This window comes from Fringilla coelebs (assembly GCF_963513975.1).
Source record: "Fringilla coelebs genome assembly, chromosome: 2".
Taxonomy (NCBI): domain Eukaryota; kingdom Metazoa; phylum Chordata; class Aves; order Passeriformes; family Fringillidae; genus Fringilla; species Fringilla coelebs.
In genome coordinates this window covers 31,333,275-31,355,629 of record NC_140029.1, presented here as the reverse complement: position 1 = coordinate 31,355,629, position 22,355 = coordinate 31,333,275, and the positions used below count along the sequence as shown (strand labels likewise).

The 22,355-nt window shown below is 40.5% G+C and overlaps 1 protein-coding gene across 1 annotated transcript in view; it reads right to left on the bottom strand.

The window, feature by feature from the left end:
• Window positions 1–294: 294 nt before the first annotated feature.
• The window catches only part of AFF3 (ALF transcription elongation factor 3), a gene marked incomplete at both ends in the record, with an annotated part of 315,685 nt that continues 293,624 nt past the window's right edge, over window positions 295–22,355 (bottom strand). The window contains 7 exons of the mRNA XM_084226662.1: window positions 295–416; window positions 1,838–2,052; window positions 2,183–2,232; window positions 6,196–6,289; window positions 8,762–8,833; window positions 10,949–11,085; window positions 13,687–13,750. Coding sequence (XP_084082788.1) covers window positions 295–416; window positions 1,838–2,052; window positions 2,183–2,232; window positions 6,196–6,289; window positions 8,762–8,833; window positions 10,949–11,085; window positions 13,687–13,750 — 754 coding nt within the window. The remainder of the gene's footprint in view (window positions 417–1,837; window positions 2,053–2,182; window positions 2,233–6,195; window positions 6,290–8,761; window positions 8,834–10,948; window positions 11,086–13,686; window positions 13,751–22,355) is intronic.

Below are 22,355 nucleotides of genomic sequence, written 5' to 3'. Positions count from 1 at the left end.
CAGTACAAGAATAGAAAGGGTATGTTTGTGCATTAAGATCAGTTCTTTGTAGTATTTCTAGTGTATGAAAATGTTTGGAGAGTGATACAGAACAATTCATTCTGAAGAGACATCATTGTATATCGTACCTCTGTGCACAAACATGTCTACACTCAGAAGAATTTTGCTCAATATTGAAGAAATATTCACCTTTGTTTGGATCAATGCTGTAGCTGACTATTTCTGTAGCACAGTGTCCAGAATAACTGAATTATCCATTAAAGGGATACTGTCCATGTGAATGGCACACAGTCATTATGACGAGTGAGCACTATTCCGCACCCAGTGAAGTCCTTGTTGAGTGTACTGGACTAAATGCTCCATACTGCTGTGCAAGGTGATAGGTCCCATCAATGCATCCAAGTCGTTAAAAAAATCTGCAGGGAAAAAAAAAGTGCAGGGATTCAGCATCAGAAGAGTGAATCTTTATTTGCTACTTGTCACCCTTTAACAGATTTTATTCTCTTGCAAATTGAGTCAGGCTGAACATTCCATGGGAATGAAAGTTTAGTGCTGGGGAGATTAATTTTAAAGCTCCGTGGTTCATGATGTTACAGGCTGATGCACAACAATTTCCTTTTTAACGAACAAAGCAGTGAGTTCTTCAGCTTTGCTTTTCATTAATTTCCATTGAGTCTTGCTAAAGCAAACAGACTCTGGGCAAGATCTGTTCTGAGATTGAGGACAAGTAGATCAAAAAAAGTCCACACACAAGTGTCCAATGAAACATTTGTGATATGCTAGATATTTAAGCTACCGTGACAGAAAAAGAGAGGCCTGTACAACATGGCCAACCCAAGCTAAAGAGTAATTTGGCTAACTAGCCAGTCAGGACTTAGAATCACAGAATGGTTTTGGTTGGAAGGGACCTTTAAAGATCAGCCAGTTCCAACCCCTGTGCCATGGACAGGGACAATTCAGATGTCTACTCAGAGGCACGTAGTGCCCATTTGAGATGCTCTCAGGGAGTTCATACTTACAGCCTGGACTGGCAGATCGAACTCAGGATGTGCAGGAGAGTTCTGGAGTGGCAGTTTAGGTAAGGATACCTCAGTAAATGGTATCCCTGTCTCCCTTTTTAGTACACCCTGAGAGGTGTGCTGTTTAGTACACACCTTTCAGGGTGTACTAAACAGCACTCTGAACTGCTGTTTGTATTGAACAAAGCTCCATCAACTGCAATGAGATATGAGCCCCCCCACTCATATCTACATACCTTCACTTAGGTGCCCTTGTTTTGACTTGGATCTTGCCCATGTCCCTGCCTTTAATACACAAATTAGCCTGAAAACTAAGGAATACTTCACCATCAAGTCAGATGCTGAATCATTTGCTCGTGGAAACCAGTTCACCTGAGATTAGTCTGCAGGCACCTTGTTCCAGTCTGTGTCTGCTACAGATGGGGGATGGCTAGGGGCTGTTCATTCCTTCTGCAGAAAGGAGGTGTGCTCCTGCTTTTGACGTGGTCTGGCTAAACACATCCCAGGCAGCTCCATGACTTTGGGGGCAGGAAGCTGTCTTACCTCCCACAAACCTTCCTCTCTAGAATGCACAGATGGCAGGAAGTGCTACTCACAGCCAAGTCTGTGACCTGTCTGTCACAAGTGCTGGCTCAGCTCTTCTGAGCAAGATAGCTATCAAAATTGCCTTTTTGGGCTGTTTTGGAACAAACTAGGAGCAGACTGAAGAAAGAAATAATCTCCGCAGTCCTACTTTGCAGGTTTCATATCAAAGTAGTTATTTTCCTGATCCAAATCATACAGCCTTCTAGAATAGTCCATTGCCTTGCTTTGCTCACCTCTGTTTTCCTTGGCCAGGTTGTCAGCCATCTCCCAGTAGTCATAGCTGTGCAGGATGCTGTTGGTGATGCTGACGTGGTTGGCAGCCATCTGATGAATGCGCTGCGGGATGCTGATGATAGGAGATGGGGAAGGGGCCCCCGTGCTCCCCTGGGATCCTACAGAACTGACTGGAGAAGGGCTAGGGGACATAGGTGATGGAGTTCCTGTGCTCCTAGAAACCAGTGTTAATGCAGTTATTTAAAAAGTGTTGAGATTAAAAACACAAGAGTATCAGAACATACCACAGGTAAAAATACACAATTTCTAACTGCCAATCTGATGTAAGATTGTGTGCAACTTACTTTCCACTGGCACCCCAAGGAGATGGGTTCTGAGCAGCTTTTGATGAATTCTGGAAAGGAAAGAGCAATTCACAATGTATATAATTTATATAATACTACTAAATGAAAAAGAGTATTAAAGAGTATAAAAGTACAGAAATGTAAAGAAAGTGATGCAATTGCATCTCCTGAAGTAATAAACCCAGTCAGCCTAGTTTGATGTTATGATGAAGCAGTGCTGCAGAACAGACTTGAAACATAGCCTTTTCAACACCCTGGCATAGGAACTGATTAGGAAAACATTAGGTGAAATGGAAACTTTTCACAGAAATCCTGGGAATTCAGGGAAAAAAAAAAGTGCTGCAGGAGTCTTTGTAAAGTTTAGGCTGGAATTTCTTGTGATGAAGAAAATCAGAAAGATTTCCTCCTACTCTCCTGCCCCTAATGACAAATGTCATTCCCCTAGGACTTGCAAGACTGTGCAAATCTGCTCAGCCTGGCACCCACAGGGATGTGAATCTGAGGATCTGCAGCTCAGGTGGGTGTTTTAACCACCAGGCTCAAAAATCTTGCTCATGATTGCTCCTTGTGGAGCTGTTCCCCTTGGTCCAAACATGGCAGCATTCACAAGGTCAGAGAGACTGCCTACGTAGATTGGTGGTTTTCATAGCTGAAGGATTCCCCAGAGAACCCCAGAAGGGGCCATTTGATCATTTGGTCTCTTGTGTACCTGGAGTCACTAAGACTCTCTCTGGTATACTGTGCTTAAGCTAAAGAATTTCATTGTTTGAGGAGAGACTACCTTGGGCAAGCACTCTACTTATAAAGCAGGAGAAATTCAAGCATCAGCAGTAATAGAGACTGGAGAAATGATTTTGTAATTTAAAAATTATTTTAGTAGGTAAAATTCCAGGAGCTCAAGGGAGTTCAGTCACTGGTTCCTGACCATTTGACCTGGGGAAAAACTCCACCCCTCTACCAATCGACTGATTTAGTTCTAGGGCTGTGAGAAAGAAGTCTAAGAAACCAAGCTTTTCTAGTCCATCCCATCCATGGTCTCACGTTCAGCAGTGGCCAGCCTGATTCTTCAGAGGAAAGTAACCTCCTTGTGCTCTCCCCTGAAGCTGAACCTGCAAGTAACTGTGCTGGAGAACAGCCCTCTCTTCTTGACATCTATGTGAGACTAGGCAAAGTCCTGCAGCTTGAGATCTGTTTATGGATACTGTTTTAAATGCAAGGCTGTAGGGGTTGTAAACTGCAGGAGTTACAGGCAGTACCAGCAGTACAAAACCTCTTGGTCTCTCATGGCTTAGGAAGGAAAATGGGCTTCAGATGTTTGTGGATTTCAAGGCCAGGAGTAATCCTGCAGTGCACACAATCTGCAATGTCTGTTTTTCACCAATCATGGCACTTCTAAAAGAAGCTAAATTACTTTTAAAATTTATCTTATTTTATTCCTTCTAAAAAGGACAAATAGCCATATAGAAATTCTTAGATACTATTTATCTTCCTTATTGTTCTGTGTCCTATGTCTATTGTCTATAATTAGAAAAAAATGGTATTTCACAGTTTCAAGATTGAATCTTCCTAACTTCAGTGCTATCTTTTGGATTTTGTTGGGCCAAAGCCAGCAAAACTGCATGTAATCTGCAAATTATCAGTTCTGTTTTCATGTGCACAATGATCTCTTAACCCATTCAGCACCAAACTGGAAAATCTCCTAAGCCTCTCTTTAAAAAACTTTGTTTTCTCAGTTTTAATGTTGCTTATGAACTGCCTCTTGGGTTTCTACATCTTTTATGTGCACCCCAACACTGGCTGTATTTTAGTAATCATGCCAGTATTGTGCATACCCTGTCATTCTTACTGCATTTTGACACTGGGTCTTCTGTGTCCCAGGTACGTGACATGAAAAATAAGCTTTGGAGTGTCCCACAAGGGGTTCTTCCTTCAGAGGGTTTTCTTTTTCTTTTTTTTTTTCTTTTTTTTTTTTTTACCTTTTGACAGGAAAAGCTCAGGTGTGAAAAGACAAAAAAGGAAAATTTCTCATTTGCCATCTTGAATAGAACCAACATGGGAATCCTCAGCATTTGATCCTGCTACAGAATAGATTCTTTTTTTTCCCCCTTTCTTTTCTGATGTCTCTCAGAACTACTTGTCTTCATCTTTCTAGTGTAATGGAAACTGAGTGCCTGTTGTTTACTTACAGAGTTGGAAGCAGCAATATTTGGAAATTGGAGTCAAGGATACCCCCTCTGTAAATGTAACCAACCTCTGCCTTACTGTACAACTTCCCACACACCTTTTTTCTCATGTTTTAGGTCTATTGCTTCAGTTTCCTCTCAGTTTTGCACCAGAAGGGTAGGAGTAAGGATTCTAAAGAGTATAATGTTTTAAGGGATCTCTTATACCACTTTCCCTACTGCAATCCATTCTGCTGGTTTCTTTATTCTCTCATATGTGCCTGGCCCCTGAATATCTGGGCCCTCTTTCTAATTCTCTGATGCATTTTTTTTTCTATAATGCAAATAAATCACCTAAAGGAGATTTAAATAGTATTTTTTTCTTTTCTAAAAGAAAAGTATGTCAATTTTCCCTGCAAATGTGTGATTAAAAATCCTTCTCTGATTGATAGTATATGAGGAAGTTCTTAATGCAGTCAGCATTTCATGTCACTTGGTTTTGAAAGCTTTTAGATACCAAATATGAAAGGAGTGCAGAACTGGCTTGTTTTCCACTGAAAATTATAGCAGATGAATGGTTTTCTCCATTTTTGCTTTTAAAGGTGAGAATACTTTCTAATGTGAAGCTATGCTATCATTGTGTCAGCAGGAGCTCTGCAAAGAAACAAACTCTTCTTGGCTACAGCAGAGTGTAAGTCCATTTTATGTTTGCTGTGAAACAGTCTCTGTCTGCTAGCAGGAGATATTTTACATGGTTGAGAGCTGTTCCTAATACAGTTATTCTTTGAACTGGTCAAGAAAAATAAAGTACTTCAATAGACACATATTTCTTTGCCCTGAAATCAAGTAATTGTTAGAGAAACATAACTTGCTGAATTATATACTGCTAAATTTTTGAAGCAATTACATTCACTTCAATTTCCATTTGACAATAACAGATCTGTCAATTCCCTTCCCTGTCTTTATGTGTTCAGAATTTGGTCTTAAGCATTTGTGTTTGTATTTGAATTTTTTTTATTAACAAAATGTCAAAGGATGGATGTTTTTAATTTCAAGGTTCTTCTGTCCACAAAAAAAACCCAAACAGATGAGCCCTGTGTTCAAAGACAAATGGCTGTTCAGGTCCAACAAAGCAGTTTGTCTTAAAACACTTGTATGTTCATTCTTTTTTTTTTTTTTTAATTTAGGAGGATAAAGGCTAATTTTTGTGTTTGTACATCACATGCTGGATGGATTGACTGCAAGAAGTTTCACTTTGTCAGAAATGAGAAATGGAAGCAGTAACAGGTGAAGCAAAGCAGGAAGAGGAAGCCAAGGGTGCCATGTCAAGTACGTGGCAGGTGGTCTGTCTGCCCTCTGATGCTTCTGCACAACTCCTGCTGAACTCAGTGTGGGCTCTCTGACAGTGCACTGGGTAAGATGTCCCACTGCACTGTCCTGCCTACTGATGCTGCTGAGTGGAAGGCCTCCATCTGAGGACTGATCTAGATCAAAGTCTTCAACTTGTGAAAAGGGTAATCCAAAGGGGATTCTTACAGCAAAATCTGCAAAACCTATTCACAACAGAGCTGGATAGCACTAGACAGTGGACCAAGAATAATCTGAAAATACCTGTTTGTTAGTACAACAAATTTATCATCCTTTGTGAAGGGTCACAGTGTGTATTTTTCAAAGAGGGACCCTTGTGAAGATAAGTGAACTAACTAGCGCTCAGATGTTGCCATGAGAGTCTGTGCTAAAACATCACTGGCTTCACAGGGGAAAAACTAATCCCAGCACAGCTACTGCTGTAGTAAGATGCTGTATCTCCTGTAAAAACATTGATCTACAAACACGCCATAAAAAATGCACCTTGAAATACTCAATAAGCGCTTTTGAATACTTGACCGCGTGGTCTCTCTTGAGTCGGAACATCCTCCAGTACAGAAGGGCCAGGCAGCGGTAACTGGAATATAAGGGAGAGCAGAAAGTAGAGGGTGACTCCTGAACAGAAATCCCACTGAATATCTTAAATCCTCAAACTAATACAGAGTGGAAGGCTGACAGCACCTTGCTTACAGTTTTTATCACCATTTGTTGGTAGTATTTCACACTTTGCCATGGATTCATGAGCAGAGCTAGGTACTACAGCCAGGGCAGGTCATGCTAACAAATGCTACCAGGGAGGTACTAAACAAACCATACTCAGAAGGGTCTGGGCTCCCAGGCCTTCATTCCGGTTTGAAGTCTGCACACTTGATCAAAAGCCTATCCCAGGAAAAGAGACATCCTGAAACTCAACATACACTTTTTTTTTGTATTTTTACTTGCAAATGCATAAACAGCTTTTTGAGATATCTTTAAAAAAAAAAAGCTTATCTATACTTTTACTGTGATAGCCTGGATATAGTGAACTTGAGTTATAATGGATGTCTTTTTTATACACCCGGTGGTCTCTTCCAGCAGCTGGAGATGGCTGGGATAAAGAGAAACCTTGGATCTGGCACAGATTTCAGTGGCCAAGCTTCTCTGTAGGAAACCAGAACAGAGATTGTGTTGGAACCTGGAGGCTATTCCCAGGCCACTATTCTGATTTGGTCCCCAAAGGAAATCAGCAGTGGGTTGAAAAACTCAATGTTTTCTGGTACTGTCTTTCCCTGTGCTCCTTTTTAGTCTGCAGAGTGCCACACACCTTTAAAGCTACATAATTAAATGAGAGTCTGCAGAGTGCCACACACCTTTAAAGCTACATAATTAAATGAGAGTAATGGCTATTGACTATAGTTATGTACCACAACAGTCAGTATTCAGGACACATACACTTCTCTTTGCTAGTGGCTTTAGGTGTACCTGTCTATTTTCTGAATTGAGAATCACCACCACCTCTTCCCAGTAAGGTTTTTGGATTGAAAAAGTGTGAAAACTGGGGCAAGTGTGAAAGTGCCCCACAATAACGCTGCTTTTGAAGCAAAAACCCTGTGTGATTTGCTTTTCCTTTGGCAGCAGAGGCCTCATTTTTAAAAGCAGTGTTTAGTCTAGGAGCCAATCCGGGGCACCAGAAGGTGCCTTGAGGATGAAAGTGCAGAGTGCTCCCCACCTCCCCGCGCCCAAGGGCTGCCCACACCTCAGCGAACACCTCGAATTCGGAAATGTCTCTGGAAAAGCCAATGCCAGGCGGGGCTGCGGGGGCAGCCCGGCTGCTGTCCGGAGCGCGGCGGTGCAGTCCCGGCCGTGGCCGCTGGAGGACAGTGTCTCCCCAGGAGAAGCGGGCCGGGAGCGGGCGGGCTGGCAGCCTGCCCGGCGGGCGCCGGGAGCAGCCGCGGGATGCGGCGGCCGCGCAGCCACCACCATCACTCTCCCTCTGTCACCTTCACAGGTACAGCACATATGCAAATGGTGTCAGCTCATCTGCTGGCTGGCAGACGGTGAGTTAAGATTGCCATTCATCGCCCAGAGAAGGCTCCGTCTGCTTTCCCTCGCGCTGACCTTTCTCCTGCTGGAACAGATGCAGCGGCTCCCTGAATTTGGATGTGCTTCCGCACGCACCGAAGCGCTCCGGCAGTTCTCAGCAAGCCTTTGTAATATGGCTTTATATGTCCTTTTTTAACCGTTCTTTAGTCATTTTCCCACCTAAGCATTTTTAAAGCAATCGCCGCTAACGCATTCTGTGGGCCTCCCGATGGAACAGAAAACCAGTGACAGAGAAAGGGCATTAAAAAAAAAAAAAAAGGCATCTCTGAATATTTTGTTCCTTTTTATACAAATGATTAATTAGGACTCCTTCTTTATGGAGGCTAAAGATGCATTTAATTTGGATTTTTAACAGATGGTTAATAGATGTTAAAAACACACTTGCTGATTGTAAATGTCCACTTACTGAGACTCAGTAACCATGTAATAGGTATTTTAGGTATTAGCTACAATGATATTAAATTAAACATTGATTTTAATAACATTATAGTATTTTATTAGCAATCAGAAACTGTCCTGTAGTGCTTATATATATGTTTAGAAATCTCAATTTAATAGATAATCCAAGAGGCTTAATTATCCCCATCACCATATTGCCCTTCATATAATAAAAATAAAATTTATGATTATTGAGCCTAAAATGTCAGCCACAAAAGAACTTACCGAGCTGTTGGTACAAAAGTACACCACTCATAAAAACAACAAACCATCGGGCATTTAAAAATTAATTACACTGATGTACCATAGCCAACCTGTCACAATCAATAAATAAGTATGAATCGCTTATTTACAGAGACAGAATGCAGACTTGGTACAGTGATACAAGGGCTGGACCTTCCCAGAGAAGAAAGGATTCTCTTAATATCAATAGAGAACATAATTCTATCTGGCTGCATCCAACATCTGATTTTCAAGAACTGGCTCACTGCAGAAAAGAAGCCTTTTGAGGAAAGCTTGATCTACTAACCATAATGCTGCCAGCTGTTTGTCTTCTGGTGTGGCATTGGGGCCTGAGTGGGTTTTTAGTCTCACTGCATACCTTAAGCAAGAAGAAAAAAAGCCAACGTGAGTTAACTGAGACAGCTTTTTATTACTGATCAGAGAGCTATGCTGGCCAATGTCATTTGTTCTGCCCCTTTATACATATTTGTTCAAGTTACCAGCCATACATATGTTTTTCCTGGTTGTGTTTCAGAGCTGTTTTGCCATTAGCAGTGCATCCCTGCACTCTTTAAACAGCCGTGAACTCCCCTGATCATCCCTCAGTCCAGAGGGGAGCCTAGCTGGCGAGGTGACACTGTCCTACCGAAATAACCTCTGCTGCTGCAGAGACCCAGTTACACAGAGTTCATGCAGAAAGGGGTTTGGAGCTTTTGAAGGCAGACAGCCTGCCTGGAAGCTGGTGCTGACCTCACCCTGCCAGTTCTGAGTGTGTCTACCCAGATTTGCTCCTCCGAGCACAGCACGGCAGAGGGGGAACATGTGGCTCAGAGCTATTTTTGCTCACATGACATTACATTCAAACTCTATAAATATTAAAGATCCACAGAGGTAGCACTGGTGTTTCAAGAGTGTATGTGCTATGCAAACACAAATTGGTTTCTGGAAATCTCAGCTTCCAGCTGAATACCTGAACAACAGACAAGGTTAGAACAACACACAGCGCTTCTGGGCTCACTTCCAGAAAAATACCTGTTCCCCATAATTAGCTGCTTGTGATTTTTTCTTACCTTTGCTTTCAAACTCTAATTCTGATATCTGTGCAAAGATTCAGTATGAACATTTTGCTTCTATAGGCATACCTAGCAAACCACTTATTTTTCTGAGTTGCAGCGAGATCAACAGCAATTCACATTACAACACAGCCACAGCTATACACATTACTGAAAGCTATGCATCTGCAAGCAAAATTCATTTCCAGGGTTAGGACCATATATTTACTGCCATGAGAAAAGACAGGGCAGACAAAGAAAGAGCTTTCTGCCTTTTGGGAAGAAAAGAAAAAAAAAAGAAGGCCGGAATTACAGAGATGGGAAAAAAAAGGAAGGAAAAATTGCAGAGATGGAATGTACAATTCTCTTACAGAAAAAAAAAGTATTTGATTTTGTTCAATAGCCTTCCAGTTAGAAAGCTGGCCTCAATCCACTGAAATGCATGAGAAGACAGCCCTAAGTGGAATAAAATGCCTGTGGAATTATTAACATGTGAGAAAATCTTCACATCAACACTGAGTTCAAAAGAATGCTTTTGTTTTAGAAGCTCTGACTCATTATGGATATGATTAAAAATGAAAATGTATTAGTTCCTATGAGCTTAATCCTGACAGGATAGAACTGCATGGTTGACTGTCCTGGAATGATACCATGGTCACTGTCAGTGCATATTTCTCCACTAGTGTGTCTGGGGTCGCTCTCTTGCAGAGTGCCTCAGCTGCTGCAATGGTTTTGACCTTTGTTTTCTCTACCAATGACAGTGCCAATAAAGTTAATTTTAAGTACCAGCTACAATGGAGAAAAGGACTTAAGAGACATACTTCAGAGGGACGGTGGATGGCACTGAATTCTACACTGCCCTGTTTGGAGAGCCATGAAGGTGACTAAACATAGGGGTAGCTCTGAGGTGAGCTGTGCTCCTGACTTCACTGGCTACATTAGAGCACACACATCAAATGGACTTTGAGTGTCCATTTTTCTATCACTGTTCACATCTTCTTTCAGGTAATCTTTAAACAGCAATCTTACACATGTTGCAATATTTTTCAAGTTACCACTCCATGAGAATGTTTTGTTATTATAGATTACTGGTTGCTTCCACTGAGTAGCTCAGGACTTACATCATGAAACTCTTGGAAGTAATTTGCAACTCAAGTAATAGGAAAATCTCTGGGGTTTTTTGTTCGTGTTTTTTTTTTTTTTTTTTTTTTTTTTTTTTTTTAATTTTTTTATTTTTTATTTTTTCTTTTTTTCATTCTTCACAGTTTCTTGATTTAATTTTTAAAGAAATCACAGATAATACATATTCAATACATATCAATAACCAGGCCCTTGTAAGGAGTTCACTTCTACCCTTTTACTGCATGTACGAAAATAGGTGATAATGCAGATGATCGTGTTTGCACAGAGTAACCCCTGGGGTCATCGCCGTCCCTTCCTACCTGATGAGTTCAACTGTTTCTGAATACATGGTATAAGGGGATTTAGATTCCATTGGGCCTTGTTCCATTGCATTTCCACACTCAATAAACGACAGTGCTGCTTCTGCATAATTCAGTGCCTTTCCAAACTTCTCCACCTGGAGAGAAAAAGAGAAAAAATAAGGACACAGAGACGTAGTGTAATCATCAAGATGTCGTTACATTTGATGGGATTTTCTCAACAAATACTGTAAACTTGACACAAGTTTATATATCTTCAGGTGCACAATTTTTCCTGTGAGAAAGCTAATACCCATCAAACCCTGTGCATCAGTAAAAATCACAAGATACAGAAAATAGAGCTAGAGAAGGCTCTGAGATATTATTTGTTCCACACTCTTGTGTCCAAAGAAGGGTCAGCTGTGCCTAGGACATTCCCAACAGTGTTTGTTAAAGCTCTTCCAGTGATGAAAATTCCAAACTCATGCTCCCTTTTGTTCCAGCTTTCATCTTTCATTAAAAAGGGTTTCACACATCTTTGCAAGTGTAGTTTTTTATCACTCAACAAAGAATTGTAACAGATATCATAACTAAGAGAAGAGAATTAAATACTTTGACTACTATTATACAAAGGCTCATCTCTGTTCTCCTGCCTTCTTTATCCCTACCATTTTCAGCATTGTTCTCCTCAAGTCAGGAATTTGCTTTCTATATCCTCCTCCTCTTTCAGGGACTGCTCTGCTCCCTCAGCATCTTCTGCCATCCTCCTTCCTTGCCCCGTTTCTTCTCCTATTTTTGGTACATCTTTGTGTGTGTATTTGTGTGCTAACGTGCATATACGTGCATGTCCTCAGTAACACTGCATATGCAAATATGCATCTAATGTTCATAGGTGTACACTTACATGCCACTTATCTGCCCTCAGAATTTCATTTTTGAAGTGAAGAGAGAGATGAATCATACTAATACCTCTCTGTCCTGACTTCTCTCTCCTTCAGTCAGAACTCCTGCGGTACATAAAGCCCATTAATGGACTGGATGCATTTGGTTGAAATCTGATGCACACAGTGAAAGGTTAATGGACCTTATTCTTTTCCAAGGGATAAAGATTTTAAATAGTAACTTTGGAATGGCACACTAGCTTCAATCTATTTTAGGTTCTTATATGACTCCCACTGCGATCATACCAGAGAACTTCACAAACTTTTTATTATATTTCTCCCCCTGATGCTCCAGTGAGGGTGGAAGTGCTATTATCCCAATTTCACAGATGGGGGACTGAGGAGCAGAGAGACTTAGAGTAATTTTCAAGCTGCTCACTGTGAGTGCCTGTGTCAGGTAGTGCAGTGCCAAAGTAGGAGGTGTCGAGCCCAGCAAGGTGATTCAAAGTGCCTGGAGGCACTTTGGCAATATGGCATTTTCCCCAGGATGCCTACACAGCCAGGGAGGGAGAGGAAGCACCTGCAAAGGGCTGTTTACAAGGTCCAAGTAAGGTGCTGGTCCACTGTGTAGGAAAGCTGAATGTGGAGGATATTTCAACCACCTGATACTGATAGGAATCTATTAAAACCATGCCTAGGTGACTTTCATGCAGCAAACTTGTGGCACAGCAGAGAATAATGCTGGCAACTCCACTTTCTGGGAGTCTACCATAAAAACATTTATCTCCAGGCTAAGAATTTCCTTTGCATATTAAGTGATCCTTTCCATTCTTTTTAAAGCAACACACTAAAAAGCACCATTTGTACTTCTCCACAATATTTTCTGATTTTAAGACTCACTTTAGAGTAATATGGAACTGAATAAACCACAGAAATTTGTGCTAATAAACTCAGGTAGAGTGTAAAACTCGGTGTTAGTGTTCTAAATTAAGGACCTGCTTCTGCTTCCTTGGCTTTTCTACATTCTGCACAGCTGAGAAAAACCTTTCTTCTTTCCTGACAGCAAAGTGTCTGTCTGACAGAGTAAGACAGGAAAGCAACACAGCCACCCTAATGCAGGGTCCCACTCCATATACTGCCATCCCAAAGACCTTATGTTGTGCTGGCTTATCTGTGGCTGGACAAACACAGCCTGGGAGAGAACTGAGGGACAGCTAAGCAGAGCTCTGCTGCAGCACTGCATATTTTGTTGTACCCATTTGTTTGGAAAGACAAACATCTCTTCAGTGCTCCATATAACCTCAGATTCCCCTTTTTCTTTCTGGCTACATTTTTAGACTGGTCAAAGCCAAGGTGAAGAATCTGTTTGTTGCAACAGTACTTTGTGTGCTATGTGTTCCTCTAGGGTTACAAAAATTCCTTGTGTGCTTCTAATTATGTTGGGAAACATCTGCCATGAAACCAGGGTTCTTTTGGCACTGAAAAGCCAAAGCCAAAGCTCTTTTGAAAAAGTGCAAATACCTCAGCTACCAGACCAAATTTGGAGGGAGATGCAATTATAGGACCTAGCCAGCTAGTTAAACCGAGAAGATAGGTATGTGGATCCTTTATGCAGCCTCCATTACTATAGTTACTAATTAAAGCAAAGGGATAAATGGAAAGTTTTATTTATCCAGGCCTTTATCTCAGTAAGTCATTATTTGTTAAGTCATAGTTTATTGGGCTATGAACATTTGATTATATAAACATTTCTTAATTTAACAAGCCTAGCCATCCTTATAATAGATTTTATAATTACCCCAGGAATACTGCACTGATGAAGAAACTGCATTACAAAAATTATTTGGAGCAATGTAACTGGAAAGAAAATGCTCTCACCATTGCATCTGCTTTATGCTTCTTCCGTTTAGCTTCCTGCATAAAGTAATCTGCATTGCGTGGTCTACCAGGAGAAAATAAGAAGACATTTTATTATTTTCTGAAGTGCAGAATATTTTAAGGTTGTTTTTCCCTTATTTTAAACCTGATTTGCAAACATTTTTTATGAAGAAAATACACTTATCGCGTAACCATGCATCTTCTATTTTCAAATTGCTGCCTGTGGAGACAATAGCATTTATGGCTGTTCTCATTCTTTAGAAGTCAGTGATTCAAGTAAAGGAAGGCTAATAAAATGCATTTTTATGGATTATATAAAATGCTTCCCAAATTAGTGCAGTTCTGATCTGCAAAATGGATACATGCGTTAAGCAGAATGAGATATTCTGTCTTCTCCTCTCCCTGGTGCTTGCTTACCTCTTTTTCTAGTCCTCCATGTACACTGTTATTTGCCTTGGCTTCTCCCTCCTCTCAAAACAAGTGTGTGTTTAATCTCTCCACTTTGAAAACACACACTGAACCTGCTTGCCTCCACAGCTACATCTCGCTCTTGTCCCTCTTATCTGTAAGCATGCTGAGTACTGTTTACTTTTGCTTCCTGGAGTTCATCTCTGACTCAGGGCTGGGCCACCTGCTGCAATTCCACTGGCATTCCTAGTGCTAATTTCTCCACTGATTTCTCCTCAAACAGATCTGGGAGATTCCATCCCTTCCTTAACCTACCTGACCCACTGACTGCAGGGCACAAATTAAACTTCTGTTTGTCCTTCTTTTTTGTGAATTTTGAAAGTCACAAGTACATTTGTAACCAGATTTATCCACTGTCATTCAAACTGGAAACAAATTGATGTCTACGTGTCACCACGTCAGTGAGCTCCTCATGCTGAAGCTAATTTCTTCATCTCCTCCCACAAGCTCTCCCTATGGCACCTTTATAAGTCACTGTGGAGAACAGCCATTTGCTGTGTCATTTCAGACCATAACCTTGCATCTTCCGTCATTGCCTCTCATAAAAGTCTTCACATTTCCTGATCCTGCAGATTCTTCCTGTCTCATGTACGTGGGAGCTGGCCTTCTTTCTCTACTCAGCTAAAATATGTCCTGGTTCTTCTCAGCTTATATTCTGGTAACTACATCCTTGTCTCAGAGAGGGAAGTTTTGACTTGCAAAATAGTTTTCTTAGTATTGATTAGAGTATCATTCCTTTGTCCTCATCTCGAGAAAATGAGATATTCCAGAGTATTTGGAGTATGAATTCTGATGTTTTTACTGCTCATGCTTTTAAGAGCTTGGTACTGTAAACAAAATGTTATTATTGCCACTCAGCAATCTGTTGTATGTTAACTCCAATAGAAAGCTCAGCTCCACTGACTCACTGACTCACTCCCCTCTCGTGGGATGGGGGAGAGAATCAGGAGGGTTTCAAAAGCGTGGAAGAGTAAAGTAAGAAAACTTGCATATTTAGGTAAAGACAGATGAACAGATAAAGCAAAGTAGAACAAGGAATTCCTCCACTTCTTCCCATGGGCAGGCAGATGTTTAGCCATTGCATGGAAAGCAGGGTTTCAACATGATTAACAGTGACTTGGGCAGATAAATGCCATCACTTCAAATATTTACCCCTTCTTCCTTCTTCTCTCAGCTTTATATGCCAAGCATGTCACCATGGTGTGGTCAGCAGGGGTCAGCTGTCCCAGCTGTGTTCCTTCCCAACTCCTTGTGCAACTCCAGCCTCCCTCTTGGAGGTGTGGGGCGAGAGGCAGAAAACGCCTTGAGGCAGAAAAGGCCTTGAGACTATCCTAGCCAAAAAAATTCATGTTCCTAACTTTTTTCCTTGAAATTGGGATTTCTTAACACATGTATTCAACAAAATGCTTTGTGTCAGTCAGAGAAGATACACTAAAAAGTGAAGTGGGAAGGATGAGTAAAACATTTGTGCTCATAGCAGTAAGAACATGCTCAGATCCATAACTGAGGCAAGTGGGAGCATGGGAGAACCTCTTGACAGAAGAGGGGAGCTATAGAACCTCCTTGAGAACATAAGGCTATTTGAACAGTAGATTTACTCAGTCTGTTTCTTTCTATTTATGTGCACAGTTTTAAGGACATTTAATTGCATCAGAGGAAGTTAGTCAACCTTATTTTGAAGAGAAAAAAGGCTAAATATAACTAGATAGAAATGAAATTCAATAATTTAGAATGATTTCTGTCCTAAAAACCTTGTAGATATGAAAAACAGTTCCTTTTTTCCAGCTTTCTCTTAAATATTATTCTCTTGCAGCTTAGTCTACGTCTACCTGTTAGGTCAGAAAGGGGACTAGACAGGTTTGTGTCCTAGTATCTCATAATCTACTGTCAATGCAAACACTTCCTATGCCCCAGAAGACATTCGTAGTAAGAAGAACCATTTGAAATGGTCAATTATAAAATATTACACATCAAAACAGTCTTAGCTTGATGCAGAAAAATATCTATGCTTTCAGAAACACTGAAAGCATTCTTAAGAAAAAGTTAAGTTCTGTCTCTCTTTGTCTTGTGCAATGACCTAGGGAAGATGGTTTACTATGAAGACCCAAAAAGAAAGCCAAGTAGACCAAATCAACAAACCAGTCTCATCTCTCTGAAATGATGAAAGTGATGAACTTTTACATGAGCCTGTCAAACTCAGGTTGTTAAAATATATCCTCTCCAGCATTCCCTCCTGTATATCACCCAGCACTACATGCCTAATTTTCTTGTCTGAAGCATGGTAAGAGGCTGTAAAAACAAAGTGAGATAACACAATGTAATTATGGTCGACTTATTTATACATTAATTGTAAAATGGTTTTCAACTTGCAGCAGGATTTATTCTCCTGAGTTATGATTAGCAATGAAGGTATTAGCAGGAGATCCTGAACCAAGAAGACTTGCATTGAGGGCCCTGCTATGGGATGGTTAAGCATAACACAGAAACTGAAGTCATTGGTTTGTACTAAGCTGCTTGCAAAATCGAATATAAAAAAAAGAAGCTATTAAAATGCCATTTTAAAGCAAAGCATAAATATGTTCTCCCTGTGTGAACGTTTAGGTATTTCCACAGGAAAAATACAAGACTGATTTAAAAATCAGGGCATGCCTAACAGAAATTAAGATGCATTGGGAAAAAATGGACAGGGTATCATTTTTATTAGCTTACTAAACAGAACTTGTTCAGTAGTGTTAATAAACATGCCAAGTCAAATTCTGATGTCTTTATGCCACCTATGAAATACTATTCTTCAATTTATTGCTACATGTTAATGACCTTTCTATTCAGATAACTAATGTGCATGTTAGGTGAAAATGGGAAGCTGAAATGTCCAATAGATTCAATGTATGTTTTTGTATCATTTTAGTAACAAAATGGGGTGCTTAATTTAATTATTTACTGGGGTTTTTTAATGAGAGTTAAAGGCTTTGAAGTTCAGTTTTGTTTAGCTTCTCGCTGCTCATGAACATAATCTGTCCTTTTACATGCCAATACTAGTTAAAACTATTATGTCATGAAGTAAAAAAATAACAAAAACACCCACTTTTATGGGGTCCTTGAAGACAAGAGGCTGACTGAGCTCATGGACATATGCAGACACATGAGAAAACTGATGCATAAATTAATTATTCTGCATAGCTCTTCTGCATACTGCATTTTTTTAATCTATGAAGTTTGTTGGTCATATTCTGATTTTACAGATTCTGAAGTTACAGTGACCAAGAACCCATGCCTGCTACAAACATGAAGGTGCATGCAAACCTCCTCTGCAGCTTGACCTATTTAGTTATGTTGGTGATAATCTCAGACTGGAGATTTTACAGGTAATCTCACTGGATGCTAATTTCAGATACTATATGTTATTGATGAGAGGCATCTTGAGGAAAATCAAATGTGCTTTCCTACTGATGAGATTCAGAAAGATCTGTGGCTAAAACCCTTTTCAGGTCTTTGGTCTCAGCTTTGCAATCCCCCTGCAGATCACAGCCTTGCTATAGCCTAGGAAATAAGAGAATAGAAAAAAATTTCAACACCCCTGCAGATCACATCCTTGCCACAGCCAGAGAACCAAGAGAATAAAAAAATTTCTGGTACCAGGCTACTGGTTGAACTGGAGTGCCTTTGAGTAGCAGAAGCAGCACTGGAGACTCTTTGTGTTTACTGGTCATGAATGTAAACTGAAGTTGCAAGGAAGCTTATTCAGTGACTTCTGGTTTTCAGACAATTGGGTCAGATTCTTCTCTTAAGTTAGTTACAACTGTATGAATCTACTGGCATCAGCACTTTCATTCCAGATTTACAAACAGAATTCAGACCTTTTGTTTAAAAAAAAAAAAAAAAAAGAAGTCTGATTTCAAATTAACAGGTAGAAACAAATGTTTTATCTCTATTAAACTGCACAAGAAAGTCTTTTGTTTCTGAATATCTGATTGTTGGTACTTTTAGAAATATAGTCTTCAACAAAGCCAAAAAGGAGTTCTAATACACTGCTCTAATGCATCTCATATATCTCTCTGAATGGCAAGAGAAAGAGTGTAAAGCATTAGAGCCAACTAAGTCAGGCTGCTGGTGAATTCTCCCTGGGATCAAGTGTCATTATGTGAAACTGGCTGCTCTCGAGCAGAATTTACCCAACTCTGTTGATCGGGGAAAGCAATCAAGTACCGTTGGAACGATTTCAACGCATTCTCAGTCAACACTAGGCAGTCACCTAGGCACTGCAACAGAATCCAGCCTTTTACAGAACACCCCCCCCATGGCTAGATCTGATAGTACAAACAAGGCCAGGCTTCCTTTTCAGCAGTGGCATTCAAACCATTTATGACTTTGACAAGGGCAGCCTCAGTAGCATGGCTGTGGCTGAATCCAGGATGAAATTTATCAAACAATCCACTACTGTCCAGTATTTCTCTCACTCGCCTTGGCACCGCTTTCCCTGGGAGCTTGTTGAAAACCAGCAGGAAGGAGAGCATATCCATTGCTCGTTATGTTGCGCGGGATCCCAGCGTGAGGTGAGATGGCTGCGGGCATTGTAATTACTCCTCTGCCAGAAGCAGCCTTTCAGAATTTCCAGGCTGTTGAGCTCCTAAGAGTGTTGTCACCACTACCCAGGTGAATGCCTGTCTGTGTATGTTTCTCTAATCCTATTTAGCTTCATGCCATTACAGTGCATCTCCGACACCTTTGTCTTCTGTGGCCTCCTCTGAATTTAATTTGCTCCAGTTTAGCGGATAATTGCAAAAGTGTAAACTCATGCAATAAAAAAATGGGAAGAGAATCAAACAAAGTGAATCAATAAAAGCCTTACTTTGTACAGTAATTTATCAGCATCTACTGCAAAATCTCCTTGGAACTCAGAACAGCCACTGGTATTTACAAAGTATGGTGTAGCTTAGACTCCAATATACAATTTTAATTATACTGCATTCAAAACCACATTTTTCATCTAATTTTTATATTTTATATGAATTAAATACTAAACTATAGCATTTTCTGCTTCATTTACATAATCTACCACTTGTACATTATTTCTTACTGTTGTATGGTGCTTTATGAGGATACATTAAAAAAAGCTAATAAAAGTTCAATTAAACATCATAAATGTAGCCAAGTGCATATTTTAATACCCTTCAGAGATAATACTGCTGAAGTGTTGTAAAAAAACAAACTAGTGCTTCCTCATTGTATAACAATTGCATATAGTAAAAGCAGCTTAAATCATCGTTCTAAATATAGGAGCAGTTTCACAACTTTAGTAATCTAAACCCTAAAAAAATGAATGTGTTGAAAAGGAGTAGAACAGTAAAATGAGCAACTTTAAAATATGATCAGAGCTAGGGGCAAATCAGAAGAAATTAGCTAGCCAGGGTGAACCCATGAACAGTTTTGAAGCTGTGCCAGTATGCCCTGAACTTTCAATCTAGGAGGAGAAGAAAATCCTGTAAGAGCAGGAAAACCACATAACATGAAAGGCAGGTGTACACAGCTTATTTGCTGCCATAATAGGATGTGTCAGGAGCTTGTTTGACATGCTGGGTCATAGGTAAAGGTATTCATCCTTGGGGTGAATGATAGAGCTCAGCAGGTGTTACTATACAAAATAGTGCTCTCCCCTGATGGACCATAGGCTCCTGCCCATTCCACCACTTCAAATAAATGCTGTTTTGTGGGATGTGGCACTGCTGTGTCAGAGGCATGGCAGACATAGGGGCACACAGGCTGGAGAGAGCCCATGGCACTGCCAAAGTGGGTACCCAGCTCTATGGAAGTCTCATGGTCACTCTGGCAGACCCAGCAAACCTGGAAGTTCAGCAGAGGAGTATGCAAGTGGAGAGGGCCAGGCGATAAATATTGAGCCATTTAAATTGTAATACTATAGGCATTTCAGAAAGATAGGAACAAAGGATCTGATTGGAGTTGGGCCAAAATGTGAGAAAAATTTACCCAATCACACAACCACACAACTACTATCTTGTTGGGTTTAGTATAACAAGGTCAATAGCTTAGATAAGATGAATAGATGAATAGTACAGATACCTAGAGAGGGAGTTACTGTTGCAAAAAATAGCAGACAAAATGAAAGCCTGGCATCTAATGGAAATGAAATGCAGAAGGATAAAAGTAAGTAGGGACTCTTATTTTGGCAAAAATGCAAAATCCCCCTGACTAACAATGTCAGTGTAGTGAAATACAGGAGAACAGGAGAAAGAGTCAAAATCTACTACAAATTCCTGTGTATGACCCAGATTCATGACTTAAAGATTTCCATGTGAAATCAATATCTAGACTGAAACACACAAGGGCAAAGTGTACAAGTGAACAGAGAGGAATGAAACAAGTATTCACAATAGGGACTTGAATAAACTTTCCTGTTTTAAAAGTAGAGGTAGAAAACACTGTGTGCTTGCAGATAAACCACAATTTTGTCTCTTTCAATGTATATTAAATAGATGTTCTCAATGAAGCTAATAGCAGTTAGAGTGACAGCCTTTATAATCAGTCCTACAGAGAGAGGCCAGTACCACAGCAGTCCAGATCTATTTTGTTTTAAAATGCCACAGAATGACACCTTGAATTCTCAAGAAGCATCCGTAAAGCAAAGGCAGAAAGACATTTCTGGGAGAGGGTTCACCTGGCAGGCAGCTCTGATGTTTCCAGCTCTGATGAGGGAGAAGACAAGGTGTGGGTGAAACTGTTGTGTGAGAGTACGTGTGAAGCCTGAGTCAGTGAATGGGGTGTCTACACTGAAAGAAGCAGGTGATCCTGAAACAAAGACCCTGTCCAGGGATCCTGTCCTGTGGAGCCTGTCCAAGACACTTCAGTAATCACAGGATTTGAAAGAAATCATAGCCAGGCACTAAAGACCAGGAAGACATCTGATAAGGATTTTGGGAATTGATATTCCTCATGTGTGTTAAATTATCACAGTCCCTCTCCAGCTCCATGACTTGTTGCTGGTTCTCAAAATGAATAGGGTATTCCCAGGGTAAAAATCAGTTTGAATGGTCTACCTGTGATTCTCTAAAGAGATTATGATTATTGCCAGTGTGGTTCGTCATCACTGAAAGAGGAAAATATCCTTCATATGTTGAAGGAATGATCAGGAAAGCTCTAATGCATCCTTGAGGAATCTCCTAGCCTTTGCACCCTAGGGCAATTGCAGTCTAAAAGGGAAACTTCTGGGTAACTATATTGTTCAAAATGGACTTGAAGGACATTCTTCAAATGCATGTAATGTTATTTTCTACTGCCACAAGGACAGCAAAGCTGTCTTGGGAATTAAACCTCAGATAGAGGCATTAGACTATCTTTTCCACATCCCATATGGGAATCATGGCATTGAGTGTGATGAAAACCGGCACCATGCTGTGATCCAGCACAAGCAGACAAACCCCCAGTTTGCAATGCACTTGTAGATATTAGTAGAGAAAAAAAACTTAAGGAAAACAAGCTCTGACAAGAACCAGAGATGTGGTAGGACAGCAAAAACAATGGGAAGTTAGATGAGGTTTCCTCATATTCAGTGTGAGACTTTGACTAATCAAAGAACTGCAGGGTTTGGACTGTCTTCGTTATGCACTGCAGACATCTGCTCATGGCTCACCATGCAGAGGTGAGGAAAGACTAGGAGAGACCAGTGGAAGAGACTGTTCTCTCCCATCTGTGAAATTCAGTTCTGCTTCTGGAACCTGGAGGAGTGTTTGCTGAACCTGATTAGAAGACCCTTGTCTTGCTTACTGTTATGATTTACAGTGGATTGAAGGTATTTTCTAGTCAATCTGTAGAGTAAGAAAAAGCTACATTAATTGATACAAACAAATTCTCTTTCATAAGTAGCAAAATATTCAGAGGCTATTTCAGACCTGAGTCTGTCAGTAGAACAATTCATTCCTTGGCTATGCCTATGCCAGTGAAATAAGGAGGGCAAGGATACCAGCTTTATCATTTGATCATCCATGCCGTGTAATTGCTAATATTCTCCCTGGCATAGTTTTGAGCTCAGACAATGCCTGGGCACAGCTTGGGGACAGCACAGGCTAGGAACTACTCTCAGGAGACAGTGAATGTGGTTTGTTTTAGGGAGTCAAGACAGTTTAATCATATAAACATAAGCCTGCTGAACCACTTGCCCACAGGAGCAGAGGCGGGACATGTATGTA